Source organism: Phalangium opilio, unplaced genomic scaffold (assembly GCF_054372755.1).
Source record: "Phalangium opilio isolate 3A_F unplaced genomic scaffold, DU_Popi_V2 ptg000009l_1, whole genome shotgun sequence".
Classification (NCBI taxonomy): domain Eukaryota; kingdom Metazoa; phylum Arthropoda; class Arachnida; order Opiliones; family Phalangiidae; genus Phalangium; species Phalangium opilio.
In genome coordinates, this window is record NW_028324146.1 from 8,885,956 (window position 1) to 8,907,583 (window position 21,628).

General features: G+C 38.5%; 1 protein-coding gene and 1 non-coding gene across 2 annotated transcripts; both read right to left on the bottom strand.

The window, feature by feature from the left end:
- Nucleotides 1-255: 255 nt before the first annotated feature.
- TRNAE-CUC (transfer RNA glutamic acid (anticodon CUC)) lies at nt 256-328 on the bottom strand. The gene has a single exon. It is a non-coding gene; the product is annotated as a tRNA-Glu (tRNA).
- Nucleotides 329-7,874: 7,546 nt separating this feature from the next.
- On the bottom strand, nt 7,875-21,626 carry LOC149713691 (uncharacterized). The gene is made up of 4 exons (XM_089844295.1): nt 21,548-21,626; nt 20,649-21,353; nt 19,523-20,580; nt 7,875-8,144 (listed from the first exon to the last, which is right to left on the bottom strand). The coding sequence occupies exons 1-4, from the start codon at nt 21,624-21,626 to the stop codon at nt 7,875-7,877; spliced, it is 2,112 nt and encodes a 703-aa protein (XP_089700421.1).
- Nucleotides 21,627-21,628: the final 2 nt, after the last annotated feature.

Consider the following 21,628-nt stretch of genomic DNA (forward strand, 5'->3'; position numbering starts at 1 on the left):
CTGGGACTTTCCGTGTGTGAAGCGGACGTGATAACCACTACACCATAGATACGTGGTAATACTGAGTTTTCCAGGAGATCTATCTAATTCAAGCGCCCAATCACGATGGTCAAAACATGTATCTACCAGAGTTTGAACCTGGGACCTTTCGCGTGTGAAGCGGACGTGATAACCACTGCACTACAGATACGTAATAACACTGAGCTTTCCAAGAGATCTAGCTAATTCTTATGTCCAATCACGATGGTCAATACATGTATCTACCAGGGCTCGAACCTGGGACCTTCCGCGTGAGAAGCGGACGTGATAACCACCACACTACAGATACGTAATAACACTGAGTTTTCCAAGAGATCTAGCTGATTATTATGTCCAATCACGATGGTCAAAGCCGTACTTCTGTAATTAACTAAAATTAACATACTTGGACTTAATTGTTTTGATCAAACTGGCCGATAGCACACCCTGAATACTTAATTGTTAATTTAAGATAATTCCGAAAAGTATCTTCGCTGTAGTTTTTAAGTTACCGGTGGGGAAAAATCACGAAAAACCCATGTTAATCTCCATAGGAAATTAGCAAAAGCGGGTGAATATTACTTTAACGTTACAAAACGGTATCAAGTCATATCTACAAGGGCCTACCGGCCCTGTAGAATAAAACTGGTGTCTTGTCGTTATAATTTGGTTTTTAATTTTTAATACTCGATGATCGTAAAAAATCATGAAACATAAACATATTAAATATATAAAGCAAAATTTATTGGTTCTATTGCGATTAAGCCTATCTGTTTATAGCAGACTATATTACAGACGACTATTGACAAAACAAAACAAGTTGATAAAGTACTATGGGGTCGATGGTGGCGACACCAATTTGGACAAATTTCTCAGGGGGCTCTTCTTTCGTTTGACAGACTATAAGCTTTTCCTGAAGGCTTTGAACCGTTTAATTTAATTATTTAAACTATTAGTGATGATCAATTGGCCAATATCGTAAATTAACCGATGCCAATACCAATTTATTTAAAATCAATGAAACGAAAATATCAATATCAAACAATTATCCACTGGAAAAGATATCAAGCGATTCTTTAATTTAAATTTCTCAGGTTAAGTTTCAAAAGAAGATGAATTTTATTATTTTCTGACACCAAAATTGGCAGCTTCTTTGCATAATTCCCGAAGTTTTTCTGTTACAAAATAGAATTGTTAACGTTTTGTGATAATAAAGGAGAAATATAAATATAATTTTCGTTTCTTTTGAACTAGTTTATATAAAGGAACTTTAATCAAATGGCCATTTGTATGAGTACACTTGCCGATAATGGATTTTACTAATCTAGACAATTACTTCGTCTTTTAATTAATATTTTATAAATACTACCTGAATATTTTTTTAAATATGAAAGATTATATTTTTATTTCAGATTAATGAGTTTTGTATCCGTGCTTCAGTTAAGCTTTGATATTGACATCGGTTAATTTACGATATCGGCTAACGATCCTAGTCTGTTTATAACATTAAATCGGAACTCCAAGTGTCACTAGACAGTATATAACTTCAAAGTCGAGAGTTAGGAACTTTAAAACAATCTCAACAGGATATCCGTGGTTAAACTTATAATTATATGTGATAATGTAATAAGATAATGTGATGAAGCGGCTCAGTGAATGGCAATGGCCTCAGAGTTTTGCTTGCAATGGTCAAGCTAAAATTCCTCACTTGACGCTATCTTCTAAGGAGCTATTAGTAAAATAATATATTACGAACAAAAATAGTCTCACTTAGACCACAAAAATTATACTTAGCTTGAAAAATTAATATTTAAATCAAAGTAGAAAATTCAGTTAAGCAAAGGCTTAGAGCATTGACGTCGGCAATATTACGAACAAAAATGGTCTCACTTAGACCACAAAAATTATACTTAAATGTCCTAAAATTTTAATGAGAGGTGTGTTACAAACTATTTTATTATATTAAAAAGAATTCAAACTTTAAGAGTGGATAATTATTTTAATAAAAATTAATTTTCAATGTCATAATTGTAAAGTGCTTTTGATAGAAACACAAGGGTTCTTCTGAACTTTCCCAAAATAGGTGTGTTTTAGGCTTTAGGGACTATAATTTTGTTTAATTATAAGATTTTTAGCGTGATGATTAAGCAATACGTTTAATCTTGAAAGGGAGTGAAAGTACTAAAATATTTTTTTTATAAAACTAATAGACCATTCCATTATTGACATGGCTGAAGAGAACTTAACAGGGTCTAGAGGTGTTTTGAGAAGCACCGCTAGAGGCAGAGAGACTTGCCTAGCCTCCCGCGTTTAGTGAACTGTGGCTCCATCTGGCGTTGCCTCTTAGCGAGTCGGAAGACACCTCTCCGCCCCTGCACGTTTGTTTCTCTACAAGTACTTACAGGAATGGTCTATTAATTATGAACATTTTTAACCATTTTTGGATATAATCGATTGTAACACACTTGTCATTAAATTTTCAGGGCTTATACTTAGCTTGAAAAATTGATATTTAAATCTAAGTAGGAGATTCAGTTAGGATTTGATATTCGGCTCTAAAGCTTTAATAACAATTTTTAGTAAATAAATCATTATTAATGATTTATTTACTAATGTTACATTAATTACAATGTTTAGAGCCCTCTATTATCCAAGTTATTTTATCTTCATCCATACTCGAAAATTATCCACATAACTCACATGCTAAATCGTATTATAATCCACAACTTTGTTTATAAATAATCGGTTATCCACCAATTTGTGGATAATGGATAGATAATGCCTAGCTCTAAACATTAATCACAATGTTTAGTAAATAATACAATTAATCGTAGTGTTTACAAAAATTATATTTAGCTTGAAAAATTGATATTTAAATCTAAGTAGGAAATTCAGTTCAGATTTGATAATTTTCGTTTTATTTGAACTAATTTCTATATAGGAACTTAAATCAATTGGCCATTTGTATACACTTACCGACAATTGATTTTACTAATCGGGAATCTGTTTATAACTTCAAGTGTCACAAGACAGTAGATCACAAAAATTATACTTAGCTTGATAAATTAATATTTAAATCAAAGTAGAAAATTCAGTTAAGCAAAGGCTTAGAGCATTGTCGTCGTCAGTCCGCAAGGTTCCCGCGTACGTAATAAATGACTCCCGGTCTACCGTAAAATCTGGCGCGTTTAGACCAGAGATCTCTCCTTCGTTTATTCTCAGCATCATCTTAAGCTAAAAATACGAGGTTCCCTACGTACATAATTTACGATACCCCTGATAACGCGCGCGGTCTCTAGAGCCGCGCCAATCTCCCCTTAGTTTATTCTCAGTATCATCTTAAGCTTAAAATACGAGGTTACCTACGTACATAATATCGAATCGCCGTGATAGCGAGGCGCCTAGGCGAACATCGCGAGCCCCGAACATCGCTCGAAAAGCGAGCAACGTCTTCCGAGGGATCAGTCACTGGCGTATTCTCCCGGTATTACCTCTTTGGAGGTTTTAATGCCGTAAATTCGGGAGATATGCCTTTGATCCGTTCTAATATTGAAATAGAAACTATAAAAAGTAATCCCAGGTGTATTTCCGCGTTAAACGGCGTAATACGCTTCCCCAATATTTTGCTTCAGCACAGCCTGAAGCAAAATATTGGGGAGTCATAGACGACAGGCATCTTGTTCAAAAGAGGGCGTGATATGATTTTTTAAAAAACCGAGGTTACCTCGTGTGTGTCACGCGTTTTAGATTTTAGTATGACTGATGAAGGCTCTCGAGCCGAAAGCTCTCATCTCAAGTGTATTTTTATTAGGCAATTTACACCTAATAAAGTACTTGTATTTTATTGCCATAAGTCCTCTCTTCTTTTTAACAAAATTTAATTATAAATAACTGTCTAAAGGCTCTTTCAGACGATCCAACTTTTTGACTCAGCTCGATGGGTCAAAAGGTTGTATCAACTTGACCAACTTTTGAAGGGAAAAGTGTAGTAAATCCTTCCTTTTCACAAGACTAAACTTTTACCGCCAAATGGAACTTTTTAAGCGCCCTCTACCTTGGCACTTACGAAATAACCCGCGAAAAAGGCTTTTTTTTGTAATTCATTTTGATTGGCTGGAGAAATGAACTTAAAAAGTTGAGTCAGCAAAAAATTGGATCACTGATCCAATTTTTCCTAGCCAACTTTTTTGGTGACTCAACTCATCCAACGTCTATTCACACGATCCAACTAGTTGACCCATCAAGCTGAGTCAAAAAGTTGGATCGTCTGAAAGAGCCTTAACGGATTTTTTGAAGGCATTTACTTTATAGAAACAATTCTAGACATTTTTAAGGATTGCTCTAGAGTTTTCTGTGGTAAGAGAGGATGAGGCGAAACTTTCATTACTCTTCCGATAAAGACTTATCCCTAGAAATTTTACCCGCTAAAATCATATTCCCTCTCTCTCTCTCTGTAACCGTATTTTCGGGTTTACCCTTTTTGAATTTCCCTCTCAAAGGATCACGTGGCGTCTTACTCCTCGGCTGTGCGCGAGGTAGGTGCGCGTAAGAGCCATGGTGCCCGGCCGTTATAAAGTACCTTCCCCCTTCTATCTTTGACTCTCCTTTGGATTTGTGCTCCCTGGCTGGGGTCATCTTATAATGAATATAGTAATACTAATTCTTGTCACTAGAGGGCAGTAAAAAGTGTAATATGACTGGGTCATCTTGTTTTAATGAATACCGTAATTTCATGTCTCTATATTCAAGCCAATACTAAGAGTTGCGGAAGATTTGAGTTTGGCTTTGCATTGTGCTGGATTTAATAATTGCATGGAAAACAATGGTGGTAATCGATCTCATTAGGCCTATTTTAATTAGAGAGTTGAGATAAACAAACTATTATATAAAACGTTTTGGTATGCATGATACGCACCTAAATGACTCTAGACAATGTGTATTACCTCTCCGAGTGGCGATAATGTTACGGAGAAGTATTACACTGGACATTCGCAGTTGTCAAATTGCAGCTAACAATTTCGCAATTTCCGGACTGGAATTTGTAATTCATTAGGTTAATCATTAGCAAACACTTCATCGGCTAGGTTATAGCTCGATTCTCCCATCTATTAGATATCGTTATAAGAAAAAAATATATATTTTCTTATGATATCGTCCATCTTGCCTAGAACACCAATCTGTACTAATTCGCTTCCAATATCCCAACCATGCACTAGTCCATTACAAATAGAAGTGGTTGTTTATCAATAAATAGCAGTAGTTGCTTATGGATAAATATCATAGTTGCATATTCAAGTAATAAAGTGGGTAGATTGTACATTAGTCCTCATCTAGTCTCTGAGAAGTAAAATTTTGGTTTCCCAACTTGTTTTAATAATTATGAGGAAATCCAAGGCGGTGGTTGAAAACTCATTTGGTATATTGTAACGAGAAAGTACAGAAAACAAATTGGGATATTGAACATTTTGACATATACTACCTTAAGAAAATAATACGTAGCTCCCTATAAGTATGAAACTCTCCATTCAAGCCATGTAAACCGCATTTCCTTCCATTGAAATTTGTAAAAAGTTTCTAATGCCACCTATTAAGAATAAAAATATTCTAATTTTACATTAAAATTATATCGTTAAAGGTCATGAAGTTATTATTATGATAATTGTAAGTGATTAAGTGCATGTCAAAATTGTCATAATAAACCAATAGATGGCGCGAAAACTAGCTTTTAGTTTTTGATGACCAAGGCTAACCCTCACACCAGGAGTTCATGGGTTATAGACTTCTGCCTACACTAGTACGAGCACGGACCTTCTATTAATGGTTCATGGTACGAGGAACGAAGTTTCTAGTGTCTCTACCGGCGCGGCCATTTTTCTCCGGCCCGTCGTGCTTTTCGTGGACCCCTTATGCGACGGTTTCGTCTCCGTTTCATTTTTAGTACCAAAACTTATACAGGTAGCTATATATTATTATCTTATGATACTAGTTAATTATAGAGACCTAAAATAAAGGTGGTGGGTGAAAACTCATTTGAAATTTTGCACGCTCTACACTCGGATAAACAAAGAGTTCCGATAAACAGCATTCGAATACGGAAATAAATTTTGACCTAAAATACATTTGACATTTTTCAATCTAATGAGAACCGTCAACGAGTGAGGAAGCCAAAAGCTACAAAACGTAAATCATTATGGTTTTGCCGAATAGGCGGAAAAATGGGATAAGAGATTTTAGCCAAGTTACGGCAAAGGTTTCTTCTAAAAAGTTTAATGTTGCCAGTATTTTTAAAGGGTTGTGTGGTATCGCGCTCTTGTTCTGTTGCGCTTATCACATTTTCGAGTTCATGTCAGATTACTTTCGACATCCGACTTTGCAGAGCGTGGCTATAGATAGATCTGGAAAGGTGGAATTCCCGGCAGTTACTTTATGCAATAATAACAAGTATGTCTAATTAGCAATATGTCAATGAGCACGAGAACTATTTTAAGACTTTCCGTTTCAAAACTAAATATTAGTGTTTTATTCAACTATTGTCCCATTGCATTTTGCACCGAGTCACGAGTCCACCACATTGCCGTTCTTGTTATAAAAATGGATGTGTATGGAGAAAGATTGTGTCAAAGAGATACTCTTTAGTTCGTTAGTTCTAAAAAGAGACAGAATTGCGGTAGTAAGGTTAAGTAAGCATTGAAATGAAGTGCAGTAGCAAGGTTACGTATTGAATTGAAGTGTGGTAGTAAGGTTAAGTATTGAATTGAAGCGTGGTAGTAAGGTTAAGTATTGAATTGAAGCGTGGTAGTAAGGTTAAGTATTGAATTGAAGCCTTGTTGTAGAAGTTTTGGGGGAGAGGGGGACTCGCGTCCTAGCACTGATGCCTAGAAGAGACCCGTGGCCGCGGCGTAACGTATAATTCGTTCCACCGTTATGGAAGAGACCCGCGAGGGCTCCACAGTATGTGAATTAAAGTGTTCTAGTCAGAGTAAGGCGAAGTAATCGCACTCGCACAGAGAGAGGGAGTTTCATCTGTCTCCCGACACGACCGGCAGAGAGGGTGGTCAGCAAGGCCCATCAGATGGAGGAGTCTATTTAGCCGACAGTGCCCGGTCAAAAGAAGCTTAATATCCCATCCGCTGAGCGCAATAAGTTCCCTAGCCCCGAGACCTGCAGAGGCCATTGACAAACTGTTTCGTCAGTCTTTGGCCCTCCATATTATACCAGAGCTGATTTTGAATGTCAGTCAAACTGTCATGCAGGCTTCCTCTAGCTTACCCGTCGGGGATGGGGACGACCGGCGCTGGTCCCAAGAACTTGGCCCCCGCCCTCCTTTAAGCAAACCTATCGGCTTGCTCATTGCCATGATGTCCGCTATGCCCCGGCACCCAGTACAACTGGATCCTGTTGCGGGACGCCAGTCGCACAAGCAGATCAAGGCAGCTGCGCACCAGTTGAGAAGTTATCAGCGCTTTCAAAGCGGCCTGACTGTCAGAGCAAATTCTCACAGTCCGTCCGGTATACCCTTTCTTGATGCAGTATTGCGCGAAATAAGTGATCGCGGCAATTTCCGCCTGGAACACACTTGCGTAGCTGCCCAGACTCTCTGAGAAACCCACCCTTGTGGCTTGGCAGTAGTAGCCGAAACTAGCGCCGGAATCAGCCTTAGAACCATCGGTGAACCAAATAGTTTCACTCCCGGTACCAAGAGGCATCAGGTTAGTCCACTCGGCCCGACTGGGAAAGTGGATGCTGAATGGCTTTGTAAAATCAAAACTGGTAACGGTTTTGTCAGAGAACATCGTCAGCGATGGCTCAAGTGCAGCATACTCCCGGAAGAGCTTAGTATGGCTGTGATCCCAAAGTCAAGGTACCCAACAGCCATTATTGTAGAGCCTGAAGGCCACCATGGCAGCCTCCTCCTCAACGAAGAGATGAAGAGGAAGCGTGTCAAGGAGTATCTCCAGGGAAGCAGTCGGGGTCGATCTCATGGCCCCCGTGATACCAATGCAGGCCAACCTTTGAAGCTTGCGCAGGTCAGCCTGCACCGTTTTGAGCCGGACCCTCGTCCACGAGAGGAGTGCTCCGTAGCATATTATGGGTCTAATGATCCCAGTGTAAAGCCAGTCTACAGCCTTGGGGTTGAGGCCCCAAGTCTTGACGACAGAGCTCCTGGTTCTCCAGAAAAGCATTTTGGCCTTCTTGATGCACCGATCAAGGTGCGGCTTCCATATAAGTCTGCAATCGAAAGTCACCCCTGGGTATTTCACCTCGGAGGACTTTGTCAGGATCTGACCAAAAAAGGAGATATCATTGAACAGGTCTTTAGTATTCTTCCTCGTAAAAGGAACAAGGGCAGTTTTTCCAGGATTAACAGTGAGGTTAACCACCCGGCACCATTGTTCCACGTTAGAGAAAGCAGAGCTCATAAGCGTGGCGTTAGTAGCCGAGAAATCCCCGGTAATTATTATTGCCACATCGCCCGAATACCCGAAGCACCGGTAGCCCCCTACACCCTTGAGCACCCCCAGGAGCTCCCCCCACCAACCCCAAGAGCTCGTCTACCTCTAGGCTCCACAACAGGGGGAGAGAACTCCACCCTGAGGGCAGCCCATGCTGTTCGTCACCCCCAGAGAGTCCCCAAGGAGGGACGCCATCACCTCGCGGTCGGTAAGCATGGACTTCATCCAACGGCCAAGAGTGTCGCTGATACCAAGTCTCTTAACAGTTTCTGTAATAACCGAGCTGAACCTTATTAAAGGCCCCCTTAATATCGAGGAAGACGGCCAGTGAAATTTCCTGAAACTCGAATGCCCTATCCAGGCAATTCGTGAGGCCGTGAAGGGCCGTCTCAGTGGATTTGCCTTTTTGATAGACCGAGAGTCTATAGATCTTGCTTAACGGAGAGATGATGTAGTCTAAGCCGGCCTGCAAAAGCAGGGGGAAGACCCCATCGGGTCCCGGAGACTTGTAGGGCTCAAAGCAATTGACAGCAAAACGAAGCCTAGGAATCGTAACAACCTGCCTGGCTACAAGCCAGTCCTCCCTCTTCGCCCTGTGTGGATCAGGGAAGAAAGAGTCAGGTCTTGTTGGTTTGATTAAAGTAGAGTCAAGAAAATGGACCCCCAGCATATGCTTCAGAGTCTCAGTCCCCGACTTAGTGTACACACCCTCTTGCAACTTAATAGTATCAATTTGATGTGTATTATCATGCGCGAGAATCTTCATGGCCTTTGCAGTAGCCGGAACACTAGAGACTTGCTCGCAGAAGGTCGTTCAAGAGTCCCTCTTGGCAACTCTAATGGCCCTGTTGTAGGTATTAAGAGACTGCATATAGCTAGCCCAGTCTCCCGTATGTATGGCTTTATTACGAAACCGGCTAAGATCCGCATTCCACCAAGGAACAAGCCTCGAGCGGTTTACGGTTTTAAGTGGACAGTTTCGGTGATAGGACTCAATGATAGAGCACTGTAGGACACCAGCCGCCCTCTCAAGATCCTTAGGTGATGTTAGCTTAGGGGTATGACCATCCCCGTAGCGCAGAAGTAAGTCTTTCCTATAGCCGGCCCAATTGGTCCGTTTGGATTGCGTATCTCCTTCCCCACCGGGACAAAAGTACACTCTAAGAAATTGGAGTGTGATTTAACACCTTTATAAGTACTTTATATGGGTCCAAATTTGACACTGTTACAGGTGTACATTTACACCCCTGAAGGGATTTAATCACACTTACACTCTAAGAAAACGGGGTGTGCTTTAACACCTTTAAAAGTAGTTTATATGGGTCCAAATTTGACACCGTTACAGGGGTTCATTTACACCCCTTATAACACTTATTTGAGCAATTGGTGGCAAAGATAAGTATAAAATTGTGCATCAGAGGTGCAGTTTAACACCTTTTTATCTCTTATATCGCACGGAAAATGAATTTTTACTCTCGTATTAGTGTTGTGCAACTCCTTAAAGGGTGCGGCATAGCACCTTTCAGAGTGTCGCTTCACACCTTTAAGAGTGTCGCGTAACACCTTTAAAAGTGGGAGATTTTTTGGTAGGATAGTAGGAGAAATTCTAGTACTTTTCCTAGACTTAAGAGCAAAACCGATGACGTAAAAAAACACTATAGTAGCTACATTTTGACCACTCATGAGGCATAACTCAAATATCGAGTATGGTTTTCCTGTTTAATTAAATTTTGATTATCCGCCATTCCGCAGTATTATTAGCAATTAATGCTATATTCATAGCAGGGTTCCATCTTGAGAGAACTTCATCACCTATAGGGAGGAAAATTCTCACATGCAGAACTATACCTTTTTAAGCGAGGGTTGTTGCGTATAAAGTCATTTTTACGGGTTTATAAACTTCTGAAAAAGGCAGAAAGTTTTCAATTCGTACAAAAGCATAGAGTATTAAATTAGTTTTGGAGGCTATAATATTCAAGCAGTAGATATAGACGTTCTTGTTAAATTTAATAATCTCTTTTCACTAAGAGTTTTTCGAGCACCAGAAACGCGTTTAATCTAATTTGCACTACAGATTTTACAAAAAAAAATTCATTTAGTACTCTAATTTTTCTAAAAATATTGATAAAACATGTCACAAAAGCAAGTCACCCACTTTGGCTTCTCAAGCTGGCCCTACTGTGAGGCCAGTATCTAACCTAGTCTCGGTTTTTAAGAGTATCGCTTAACACCTGTAAGAGTGTCGCCTAACACGTTTAGCATAGTTTTATGAAGGTACAACACCGCCAGATTACCAATTTCTTTGTTAATTTTATTTAAAGGATAAAACTGTTTTCTTTCATGAATATCATCTTTAAAAAAGGTTTAACAAGTACGTTTTTCAATAATATTTTACTGTTTGTATTGACTTTAATATTAAAACATTAATGAAAAATAAATGAAAGATCTTATTTAAGAAACCAGCAGTATTATAATTTTTCATGTTTAATTTCGAACGGTGTTTTAATAGTGTTATTTTACACCGAATTTACACTTTAAATTGGCCTCTAAAAACTCAAGCTAATAAAACACTCTTTTGGGTGTTTTTACGGTGTTTACACCGTTTTAACACCTTTTTAACACTTCCATTTCTTAGAGTGTAGTCGCGGCAGTAAAGAAAATATGCCTATGATCCGACAGAGACGGCTCATTAGATACTTGCCAATTAGACACCGAAGACGCAAGGTTTTCCGTGGCTAACGTAAGGTCAATGACCTCGCTTCTGTTAGAAGTAACAAAAGTAGGTTCATTGTTTTGATTAAGAAAATAAGAGTTTAGAACCAACTGGATTTTCCAGTAGATGATCATCTCTCCTGTTGCAGTCAGAGAACTGCCCCACGTGACGTGATGAGCAGCCAATGAAAAGTTTATTCCCTCTCTTCTAACATTGATCGACCAAATTGGTCACCTCTAATGTCGGAAGAGAGTCCGCATCGTGGGCTAAGTAAGCAGAGGCAGCCGTGAACGTCATCTCGGCCCGTCCAGAGCTAGTACCAATTTCAAGGCCGCCGTATCCTGAGCACCGTATAGCGGTAGAGAGATACAGCAGAGATCTTTCCGGACCAGAATACACGCCCTAGGTCTAACAGCAGTACGGTCATAGAAGAGCCGCCCCGCTGTGTCGAGACCGAGGATTTTGCCATAGCAAATCCACGGTTCTTGTATGAGGGCTACATCAAGACAATCTATTACGAATCTCCTACAGAGTAATGCGGAGGCCGCCTTACTATGGTGCAGATTGATTTGAATCGCACGTAGCGTCCCCATGTTCCTTAAGAGAGGGGTTTAAAAGGGACCTGGCAACACCTCATCAGTCCCGAGAGAGCCAGTAGCACCTCTCTCCCTGACAGGCAAGCTCCCAGTCCCAATATCCCGTCAGAATCACTAGAACACTCATCGTCTGGACCCCGAAGGGTCGCATCCGATTCTTCCAGTAGGGTGGACTCATCCATTGAAGATAATGCTTCGGAGTGAGCCCCTCCCTCTCCCTCTGTGTCTAAAGCGACACCGTGGACTAAGCAATACTGAAGGACCGATAGCAGCCCATAGAGCCCTACACTAAGCGACTAAACAACCAACGTTAAGCGGGGGATTATAAAAAATACTGAGTCAAATACCGGAAAAAGCTAGCGCCATCTAGACAAAGTAAGACGTTAGCTGCTTTCCTCTTTAGATCGTTGATTCCCCCATATGCCCCCCACTATCTGGTTTAATACTATCTGCCGCTAGAAGGCGAATTAACAAGTATTTTTCAACTATCTCCCCCTGCCATCCGTCCTTCAGTATTGCTTAGTCCATGGCGACACCAGCGAGCTCTGCAGTATATAAGAGCCCCCAGCTCGCTGGTCCCGTCCACTGCCGCAGACTCAGCTGCAGCGGTTGGAGTGGTTTCCGTGGGCTGTAGGAGCTTGAAAGTACTCTTATCCACTCCAGTAAAGCCCACAAGCCTGGTAGTAAGGTTATGTATTGAATTGAAGCGTGGTAGTAAAGTTATGTATTGAATTGAAGCCTGGTAGTGAGGTTTAATTTTGAAGTGAAGCCTGGTAGTGAAGTTTAATTTTGAATTGATTTGTGGTAGTAAGGTTAAGTATTGAATTGAAGCGTGGTAGTAAAGTTATGTATTGAATTGAAGCCTGGTAGTAAGGATTAATATTGAATTGAAGCATGGTAGTAAAGCTTAATATTGAATTGAAGCGTGATCGTAAGGCTAAATATTCAATTGAAGCGTAGTAGTAAGGCTAATTATTGAATTGAAGCGTGGTAGTAAGGCTAAATATTGAATTGAAGCTATAATAAGGTGTATAAGCCTTTACCTGCCTTTTTCATTTGTTGTTTATGGGGGTGGGGTGAGGTGTTCGACGTCTTACTAGAGGGGTGAAGATGAAAGACAAACACCTACCTCTTTTCACTTATGATTCAACCTCGCTAACGCTAGACAAGATGTTAGAATTCAGTCAGTTGTGGAGAGTTAAGGCCTTTTAACGGGAACGAGGGGTTCATAAAATTTCGAATCGAAAGTGACCGCGTTTGATGGTATGTGTCAATTGAGAGTCAAAATAGATTCTAATCCAATTTTTAATATTCAACATAATATTCAATCTTGTTCATAAATTTTCACGAACTTTTAGAGGGGTAAAAATAAAAAATTAAACCAAAAAAATCAAACTTATAACCTCTATGGAATGTCTCCTTTAAGTTTCAAATTTAAATTTTAGGGGTGTTTAGGTTAAAATTGTGCAGTTATGCACTAAAATAATAATGTTCAAAAATAGAAATTAAGATTTTTTAAAATTGAATCAATCCGTCAACCATAATCTAAGATCTTTAACCATAGTTTCAAGCCAGTCTATCAAATAGTTTTTAATTTCTTACGACAAGTTGCTCCTCTTCCATATTCTTCTTAAGGGTTCTTTCTCCTTCTTCTCGATTCAAGGGTTAATTATTTTCTTATTTTTTTTAATATTTTGCGCACTCGTGCTCCTTCTCTTCTTCAACTTAGGGGTTAAAAAAAATGTCTCTCGAGTTTCTCCGAAAAATTAAGGATTCAAATTGATTAAAAATAAAGGTATCAAAATGAATAAAATAAAATCTCCGATTCTCTTCCGAAAAATTCAGGATTCAAATTGATGAAAAATAAAGGTATCAAAATGAATAAAATAAAATCTCCGACTATCTTCCGAAAAATTAAGGATTCAAATGAATAAAATAAAAGTATCGAATAAAAATAAAGGTTTCGATTTGAAATAAAATCTCCGTACTTCTAAGGATTTCTTAAGGATGAGCCGACAGGATTTCGTTAATAAGTTCAGGTATCGACTGAGGGTGGGACAGGAGGGACTTCTAATATATAACTTCTAGTTTCTCGCAAGGATTTCTGGGACAATTGACGTTTGTTGATTGACTTTGGTTTGGCGAATAGTGGACCATATTTATGACGTAGCCGGGCGGATACATGGTAACAGCGAATAGGCAAAACTTTTTGTTTTGGGACCAAATACGGATTGGTCAGTTTAAGGGTTAAAAAAATGTTCTAGAAGTTTCTCGGGCCAGGTACCAGGATAGTGACTCCAGGTCTTGTTGCTTGGGGTCTAAATAAGCGAGACATTTCTCTGGGTTCTTGGAAAATATTTTCGTTGCTAGGTATTTCATTTTGCACTGTGGATAAAGGGGTATAGGATAGTTCTTGAAAGTTCTGTGTCAACATTGATGGGCTAGTTCCTCATCTTTTGTACGAAAGAATTTCTTCGGTTTATTTTAAAGGGATAGGTTTAAGTTTAAAGGGCTAGAATTATCTTTATAATGTTAATTTAAGGTATTTTGTTATTAATTTAAAGATTAATCGAAACATTTTATTTGATTTTTGAGTTAAGATGGTTAAAGGTGAAGTATTGAAATGAAGCTATAATAAGGTGACGTATTTAATTGAAGCCTGGTAGTAAGGTTATGTATTTAATTGAAGCGTGGCAGTAAGATGATGTATTTAATTAAAGCGTGGTAGTAAGGCTAAATATTGAAATGAAGCTTTGTAGTAAAGTTATGCATTGAATTGAAGCGTGGTAGTAAGGCTAAATATTTAATTGAAATGTGGTAGTAAGGCTAAATATTCAATTGAAGCGTGGTAGTAAGGCTAGATATTGAATTAAAGCGTGGTATATGAGACAAACACTTTAGTTGAATTTGTACTTAGGAGGACATGTTCCAGAATTTTCCCTCTTAGATTGATCTCTGTTGTGTTGTAGCTATTTTAGAAGCCTTTTAATCTTCGGGATTATTTTTATATGACCTTTTAAAAGGAAGAGAGATATGTCTTTCATGGGAAATTGAAATTACCTTATAATTTTTCTATAGTTATATTTGTGATTGTTTTCGACTTGATCTGTATGTTATTGAAATAAGCATCACCATTTAAGTGAATATTTCAAATATCTATCCCTACGTGGACGGATCAATAAATTTCTCACACGAAGGGAATGTAACACTTTAGAGTAAAGCTTTATTGTCAAAAAACGTGTTCAAGGCGTACCTTGAAATAACTAACATTGTTGAATCAGGTACACCCATCTCTAAAATGGTAATTAAAGCCGGTTTGTTCTCAATGAACTTGAATGAGGTATTTGAAAAAATAAACTTGAAGGAGGAATGCTGGAAAAACTGAGATGTTTTTAAGTTAGTATGAGGTCTCGTATTTAACTTAAAGCACAATGCATCCGCAACGTAGCTTCAGTCGCATTGCGCCGAATCCCAATCAACCGAACCCAATCCCATTCGGCCGAAAAACCCGTACTTTGGCAGATTAAGATTCGGTCCAATGGGATAATCCCATTGCACCGAAAAACCCGCACTTTAATATACTTCCAAAGAGGAAGAGACGTCTTCTTGCCAAACCTAACCTAACAGATTTATTTTGGAAAATGCATATTATTTGAGAAGTCAATGAAGAAAAACATCAATATTTTGGAATAGGCGAAACATGCTAAGTGATTTATAAAATATAACTAACCTAACTTAACCGAAGTGTGGCGTTTCCAAGGCAGTAAAAATGTATTTAAAACGCTTTCATTGAAAAACGACATTATTAGAAATTAAACTACATAGCATTTTTGGGGTCGCTTATTTCGACAAATTGCGTCGTTTGAATTGTAAATACCAAACCCGCCGTTGACATAAATTCATTAAAACATTGACGGGATTCGGTCTAATGGAACTCTGTGCAATGGGAAGATACCCGCAACGTCTGGGAAATAGAAAGTGTTCTGGTTTTTTAAATTTCCATGGAATCTCCATCCCTTTTTCAAGGCACAGTTTATGTTTAGTTTTCGAGTCCCTAATGAGAGAATTAGCCAGTAGTAGCTGATGCGCGTAATTCAAACCAAACTTAATTACACGCCCCTGTAGGTTTAATTATTTTGCGTAAAATTCTGTATAATTCGGCAGATTATTCCTTCAAACAATAATAGGAGTGGAGTATTAACCGAATATTTGATGAAAAACTAATTTGATGTTCCTCTTGCTATCGTTATTAGTTCGCATGCCCCCGTTTAATTTAAAGCTTGAAATTGAGAATTGTTGTTAATTGGTATATCCTCATTGTCCAAAAATCCTTAAAAGATGAACTATTAAGCTGTTTAATGGTGCTGCTCATTTTATGACGAATACGGATTGGAACCGATATTACTAAATATTTTTCAAGAACTTTTACAGGTTACGAGAATTTCAAAATATGAATATCTTAAAATATTTCAGGTTAAAGTTTTCGGTGATTTGTTTCCTTAAGAAATCGAAATATTGGGAAGATCTTCTGAATATATCGTTAAAACAATGCGCTCCATTTGGCCCAGGATTTGACCTCACGGATAAAAATTACGACCACATGGACATGGCTTTCTCGGTACATAAGTAAAAAATACACATTTAGTTAAATATCTTTATTTATGCCTAAAGAAATTCCTGAAAATGAGACCCTATCAAGTTAAAAGTTTTTTTATTGCATGTACCTAAATAAAGCTCAATTCACTTTTTAAAAATCACTAAGAATTAATTATCTTATAAAAAATAAGGCGTTCCGCTTGGGGGTCTTTCGAGGTCAGAACCTTGTGATTGAGACAGAACATAGAGAATAGAAGTTTTAAACTCACCACTCAGATTTCACCTGGGCGCTTAGTTTCGCCTACTGGTGTATCGTATATTTAGTCAGCAACTTTAGTCCACGTTGGGAGTCCAAATTACGTAGTATTTACGCATATTCAATGTTGGGAGTCCAAATTACGTAGTATTTACGCATATTCAATCTATAACAAGTCGTTGAAACATTGAGTTTTCAAACTACACTTATGTAGGCCTATATTTGAGAAAACGGTTTGTTTGTATGATTGATCAAAGTCAAAATTTGTTACCGGATTTGACCAAACTGGACGGTTGATGTCAATTAAACTAGAAGAAGGTTTTGGAAATGATTTGGTTGAGCTCCTCAAAGTTATGTTCAAAAACCGCTAAACATTAAGTCTGTTGAGGACGTCAGAATCTACACCGGTATTATTTTTATGAATAACCCCTAATCAAGCATTGTTTTATTGAATTAAATTCCTGTAAAAACTTTGATCATGAAAATATTTCATACGGGTGGCAAATAAGTGTCTATTGGCTTCAAAGGCAAGAAACTGATCCCTTAATAAACCAAGGGCAACGCGGGGTAGCTGAGTTAATAAATAATAGTAGAAACTAACGAAAAGCATTTGAAACTGACGAGTTGATATAGAACTCCGCTATCTAGTAATAGCAATGCATACCTTACCACCCTGTGTTCGAAACCATTTCAAAATTTTACAACGTTAACTTTCCGCCCCCCTCTCCTCTATATCCCAATCCGTTATTGTAATTAAATTGTAATTACCCATAATCCTCTTGGAACCAATTCAAATTGTTAAGTATTCTAATATTGAAGGTCGCGTAATGTTGAGAGGTAGTAATTATACAACGGTATCCGGAAAGTAAATTTTACGTTAGATTAACATTAGACTTTTACGTTTACTCCAGATAGACATTTTATTGGTGACGTTTACGTTAAGATCAGATCAGAAGGGTTAGGTTAGATTAATTTTGTGCTGTTTCAAAAATATTGTATATTAAAATCCTTTTTCTCTTTTTTGCAAAAATATTATCCAACAGAAAAATTCAGTTGTTCTAGGGATTGATGTAATTTTAGAAGCAAGAATGAAGAACGGTTAGTATTTACTTCAGTTCGACTCACAGCCCAGTATAGAGCCCCTCCGTCCAACACGTAACAAATATTTTAAATTATCGTGTTGGCTCACTTATACGTTTTGATGACGTTTCTGACGGGGACGTGAAAAATTACGTTATTCCATTTTACCTCTGTCTCTATGACCCGCCTCTTCTTTCAGACCCCCCTCCCCAGTCCCGGGACTTTGAAGAGCGCACAGATTACTCTGTTCTCAATTTCTGCTTCTAAAATTACTTCTATCCCTCATTGTTCCCATCTATTTTGTGGGATTTGAACACGAATATCGACTTGTTTCCCATTTAGAAAAGCGCGGTATACTCAATGAGATAGATAGAGTTCCAATTCAAATCGGCTTACCGCGATACACATTGTTTTTATCAAGCAAGTTTATCAAAACATGACAGCGCCACCTGTGAGCCTCTAGCGGAACTAATTACAACTTTTACTCGCTTATTTTCAATCAGAAACATCGTTATGATTTTTATTTCATCTATTTATTAGATTGAAAAGGACTAGAGTTTTTATTATTTAACTTGCTTATTTTATTTAACACGTTTAAAAAACTATTTTGACAGCAGACGGTAATGAAAAAGTTCTTCAAGTGATTAATAGGTGGCGCCACCAGTATTTGATAAAGATTCATGCTCAACAAAAAGTGTATCGCGAATCGTAGATCTCGAGATCCCACGTTGTGACTCTACGTTTATATATATATTCTATCTCATTGGGTATACTGCTCTTCTGGTTGTGTCTAGTAATATTTTTAGTTTCAGTTTGATGCCCAAAGTACATATGCGAAAAATAGAACAATATTCAAAACTATTCGCCTAGTAAAAACTAAGTAGAAGTTAGGAATGTCACTGTACATGTTGCTCTTGACAACAACAAAATGTGGTAAAGCCGTGTTGAGTTTTAATCCAAAACGGCTCTGGGAGAGACTTAACTGTCCAGATAGGAGCGGACTGAAACACTCCTATCTCTTATTTTGTTTTATTTAAAAAACACTTGACCCGATACGTGGGGTTACGTAGTTAAAGTTAGTGTAAATGAATACGACTTATTTTAATAAACACAGAATTATCCTTTATTTACTCTTACTTGTATTCCTTTTAATTAGCTAATACCCTGGTTGCAACAGGGACTAAATTTCTCTGACTGTATTACCCTAGTTTCTATAGGGGCTAAAATTTCTAACGGGACCTTTACTGCTTGGCATCAAGTGCTCAACTGCTTATTTTCTTTGTAAAACTTTCTCTTTCTGATTTTATTTTTCTACTACATTGTTTGTCCCTTTTTGGGGTAAACATGTTTTTTACTTTTTCTGTTTGCTATTTATTTTCCATGACGTAGTATCTGTTTTTTCTAGTTTCTGGGGGATTTTCTGGACCGTCATGATATTTTTGAGCTAAGGGGCGTGGGCCACTTTCGCGTTTTCTATTTTAATCTTACCAAAACATCTTATTTTTTTCTTCAAATTTACAATAACAAAAAAAGGGAATGATAAAGTGGGAAAAAATACTCTAAAATGGTAAACATTGAAAAATAACAAAATATGCGCGCATTGAATATTATACAAAATTTACATAATTAAAATTTAAATAATTAAAAGAGTATGCTTAAATTTAATGTTCATTAATGTTCAAATGGAGTTTTAACAACCTCCCGCGCGTTGAACCTCGAGGTTCAACACTTATAGTTCGAGATGGTATAAAAATTGAATGGGGCGCCTTAAACGCGTTCCATCGGAAAGGCGTAACATGCAGGATCTTACGATACCGTCTCTGCCTTTCATTGTTTCTTCTATCACGGCAATTTTCCACATTATACGCGGTTTTCTGTTTTCTTCAATTAGCACAACATCATTAGCTTTGAGCTCCTTGGACTGAGCCCAACTGGGTCGGTGATGCGCGGAACGTAGTTCTAACAAATAGTCATTCTTCCACCGTAACCAGAATTTGTCTAGTAATGACTGTCTATACTTCAATCGCTTGGTTAACTTGACGCGTTGTGTAGAAGACATCTGTTCATTATCCGAATACACTCGCGACGGTAGTGCGGTCAAACGTTGACCCACCAAAAAATGGGCTGGAGTCAGCGGAGCTGGTTCTCCGGCTTCTTGTGACACAAAACTTAATGGTCGGGAATTAACCGTGGCTTCTACCTCTATCAAGAGGGTTTCTAATTCTTCATAAGTGAGACGGGCTTGGCCTAGGGTTTTCTTCAGAGCTGCTTTCACGGATCTAACCATCCGCTCCCAAAACCCGCCCCACCATGCTGCTCGGTCCGCGATATATTTCCACGAAATTTTTAAGGAGCAACAAAATTTCGCGACTTCTGGGTGACGCAAGTTGTTTAACAACGTATTTAAGTCTAATTCTGCTCTTTTGAAAGTTTTTGCATTGTCACTGTAGATTATTTTCACAATTCCGCGACGCGCTATGAACCGACGGAAAGATAATAAAAATTTATCAGTTGATAAATCCGAGACCAGTTCTAGGTGGACCGCTCTGGTCACGGCACACGTGTATAGCGCTATGTAACACTTTCCCCCTAGCTTCGTGTACAGGGGTCCCGCGAAATCTATTCCGCAGACAGGGAAAGGCGGGGAAGGATTTATCCTTGCATCGGGCAAGGGGGCCATCGGGGCCCATGAAGCTCGCGCACTAAAAATTTTACACCTTGGGCACCTATGGATTATTTTCTTCAATTGTGGTCGCACCTTTGTTATCCAATACTGTTCGCGAAGCTCCGTGAGCGTTTCGTTAACTCCCGCGTGTTTTAGTCTTACATGATTTGATTCTATAAAGAGCTCTGTCAATCTGTGTTTTGCTGCCAATATCCAGGGATGCCGTACCCTGTAGCTAAGGTTAGCCGCATCTATTCTTCCGCCAACACACATAAGACCATTTTCATCCAACAGGGGCTTAGTGAAATTAAGCTTGATTGCTTGGGAAATTCTTCCCTTGTTCCTAAACAATGAACTTCTTCTGGGTAGCTTTCTCTTTGGGCTATTTTAACCCAATATTTTTCGGCATTTATAATTTCTTCTGTCGATAGTGGACCTTTTAATTTGTTCTTTGATCTCAAATTGGTTACGAATCTCTGTGCCCACGCGGTGATTCTCCAAACCAAGCCCGTGGAACTATATTTTTCTAAGTTTAACAAGGGTTCTACAGGGGTTTTGCCCGTGGCCATAACCAAAATCGCATATTCATTTTTGGAGCGCAATTCCTTCTCAATTTCCCATTTATCTACTTCTAATTCTTTTAAATTAATTTGTTCTGGGATCGTGGGGGTTCTAAGCCAAGGAGGCCCGTGCCACCAAATTTCACTATTTTTTAATTCTAAAAGTGTCTTACCTCTAGTTGGCAAGTCTGCCGGGTTCTCTTTCCCAGAAATGTGTTGCCAAGAAGCTTGATTTACTAATTTTTGAATATCTCTTACTCTATTGGAAACAAAGGGTTTCCATTTTGCAGCCGATCCACGTAACCAGTGTAAAACTATGGTGGAGTCCGTCCACAAGTGGACTGATTCTATTGTATATCCAAACGTTTCTCTCAAACTCGTTATGAGTCTGGCTCCCAACAATGCACCCATTAATTCTAAGCGGGGTAGGGAAAATTCCCCCAAAGGGTCTACCTTTGTTTTTGATGCTACTAGTGTCGTGGTCACTATTCCGTTAGGGTACTCGCTTCTTAGGTAAACTACTGCTGCATACGCACGCTTACTCGCATCTGTGAAGCCATGTAATTCTATTTTAGGTTCTTGATTTTGAGGTTCATTGTCAAAATAATACCTTGGTATTTCGATTTCTTGTAAGTGAGAGAGTTCCTCGCATCATTGTTTAAACCTTGACAATAAACAGGCCTCATCATCG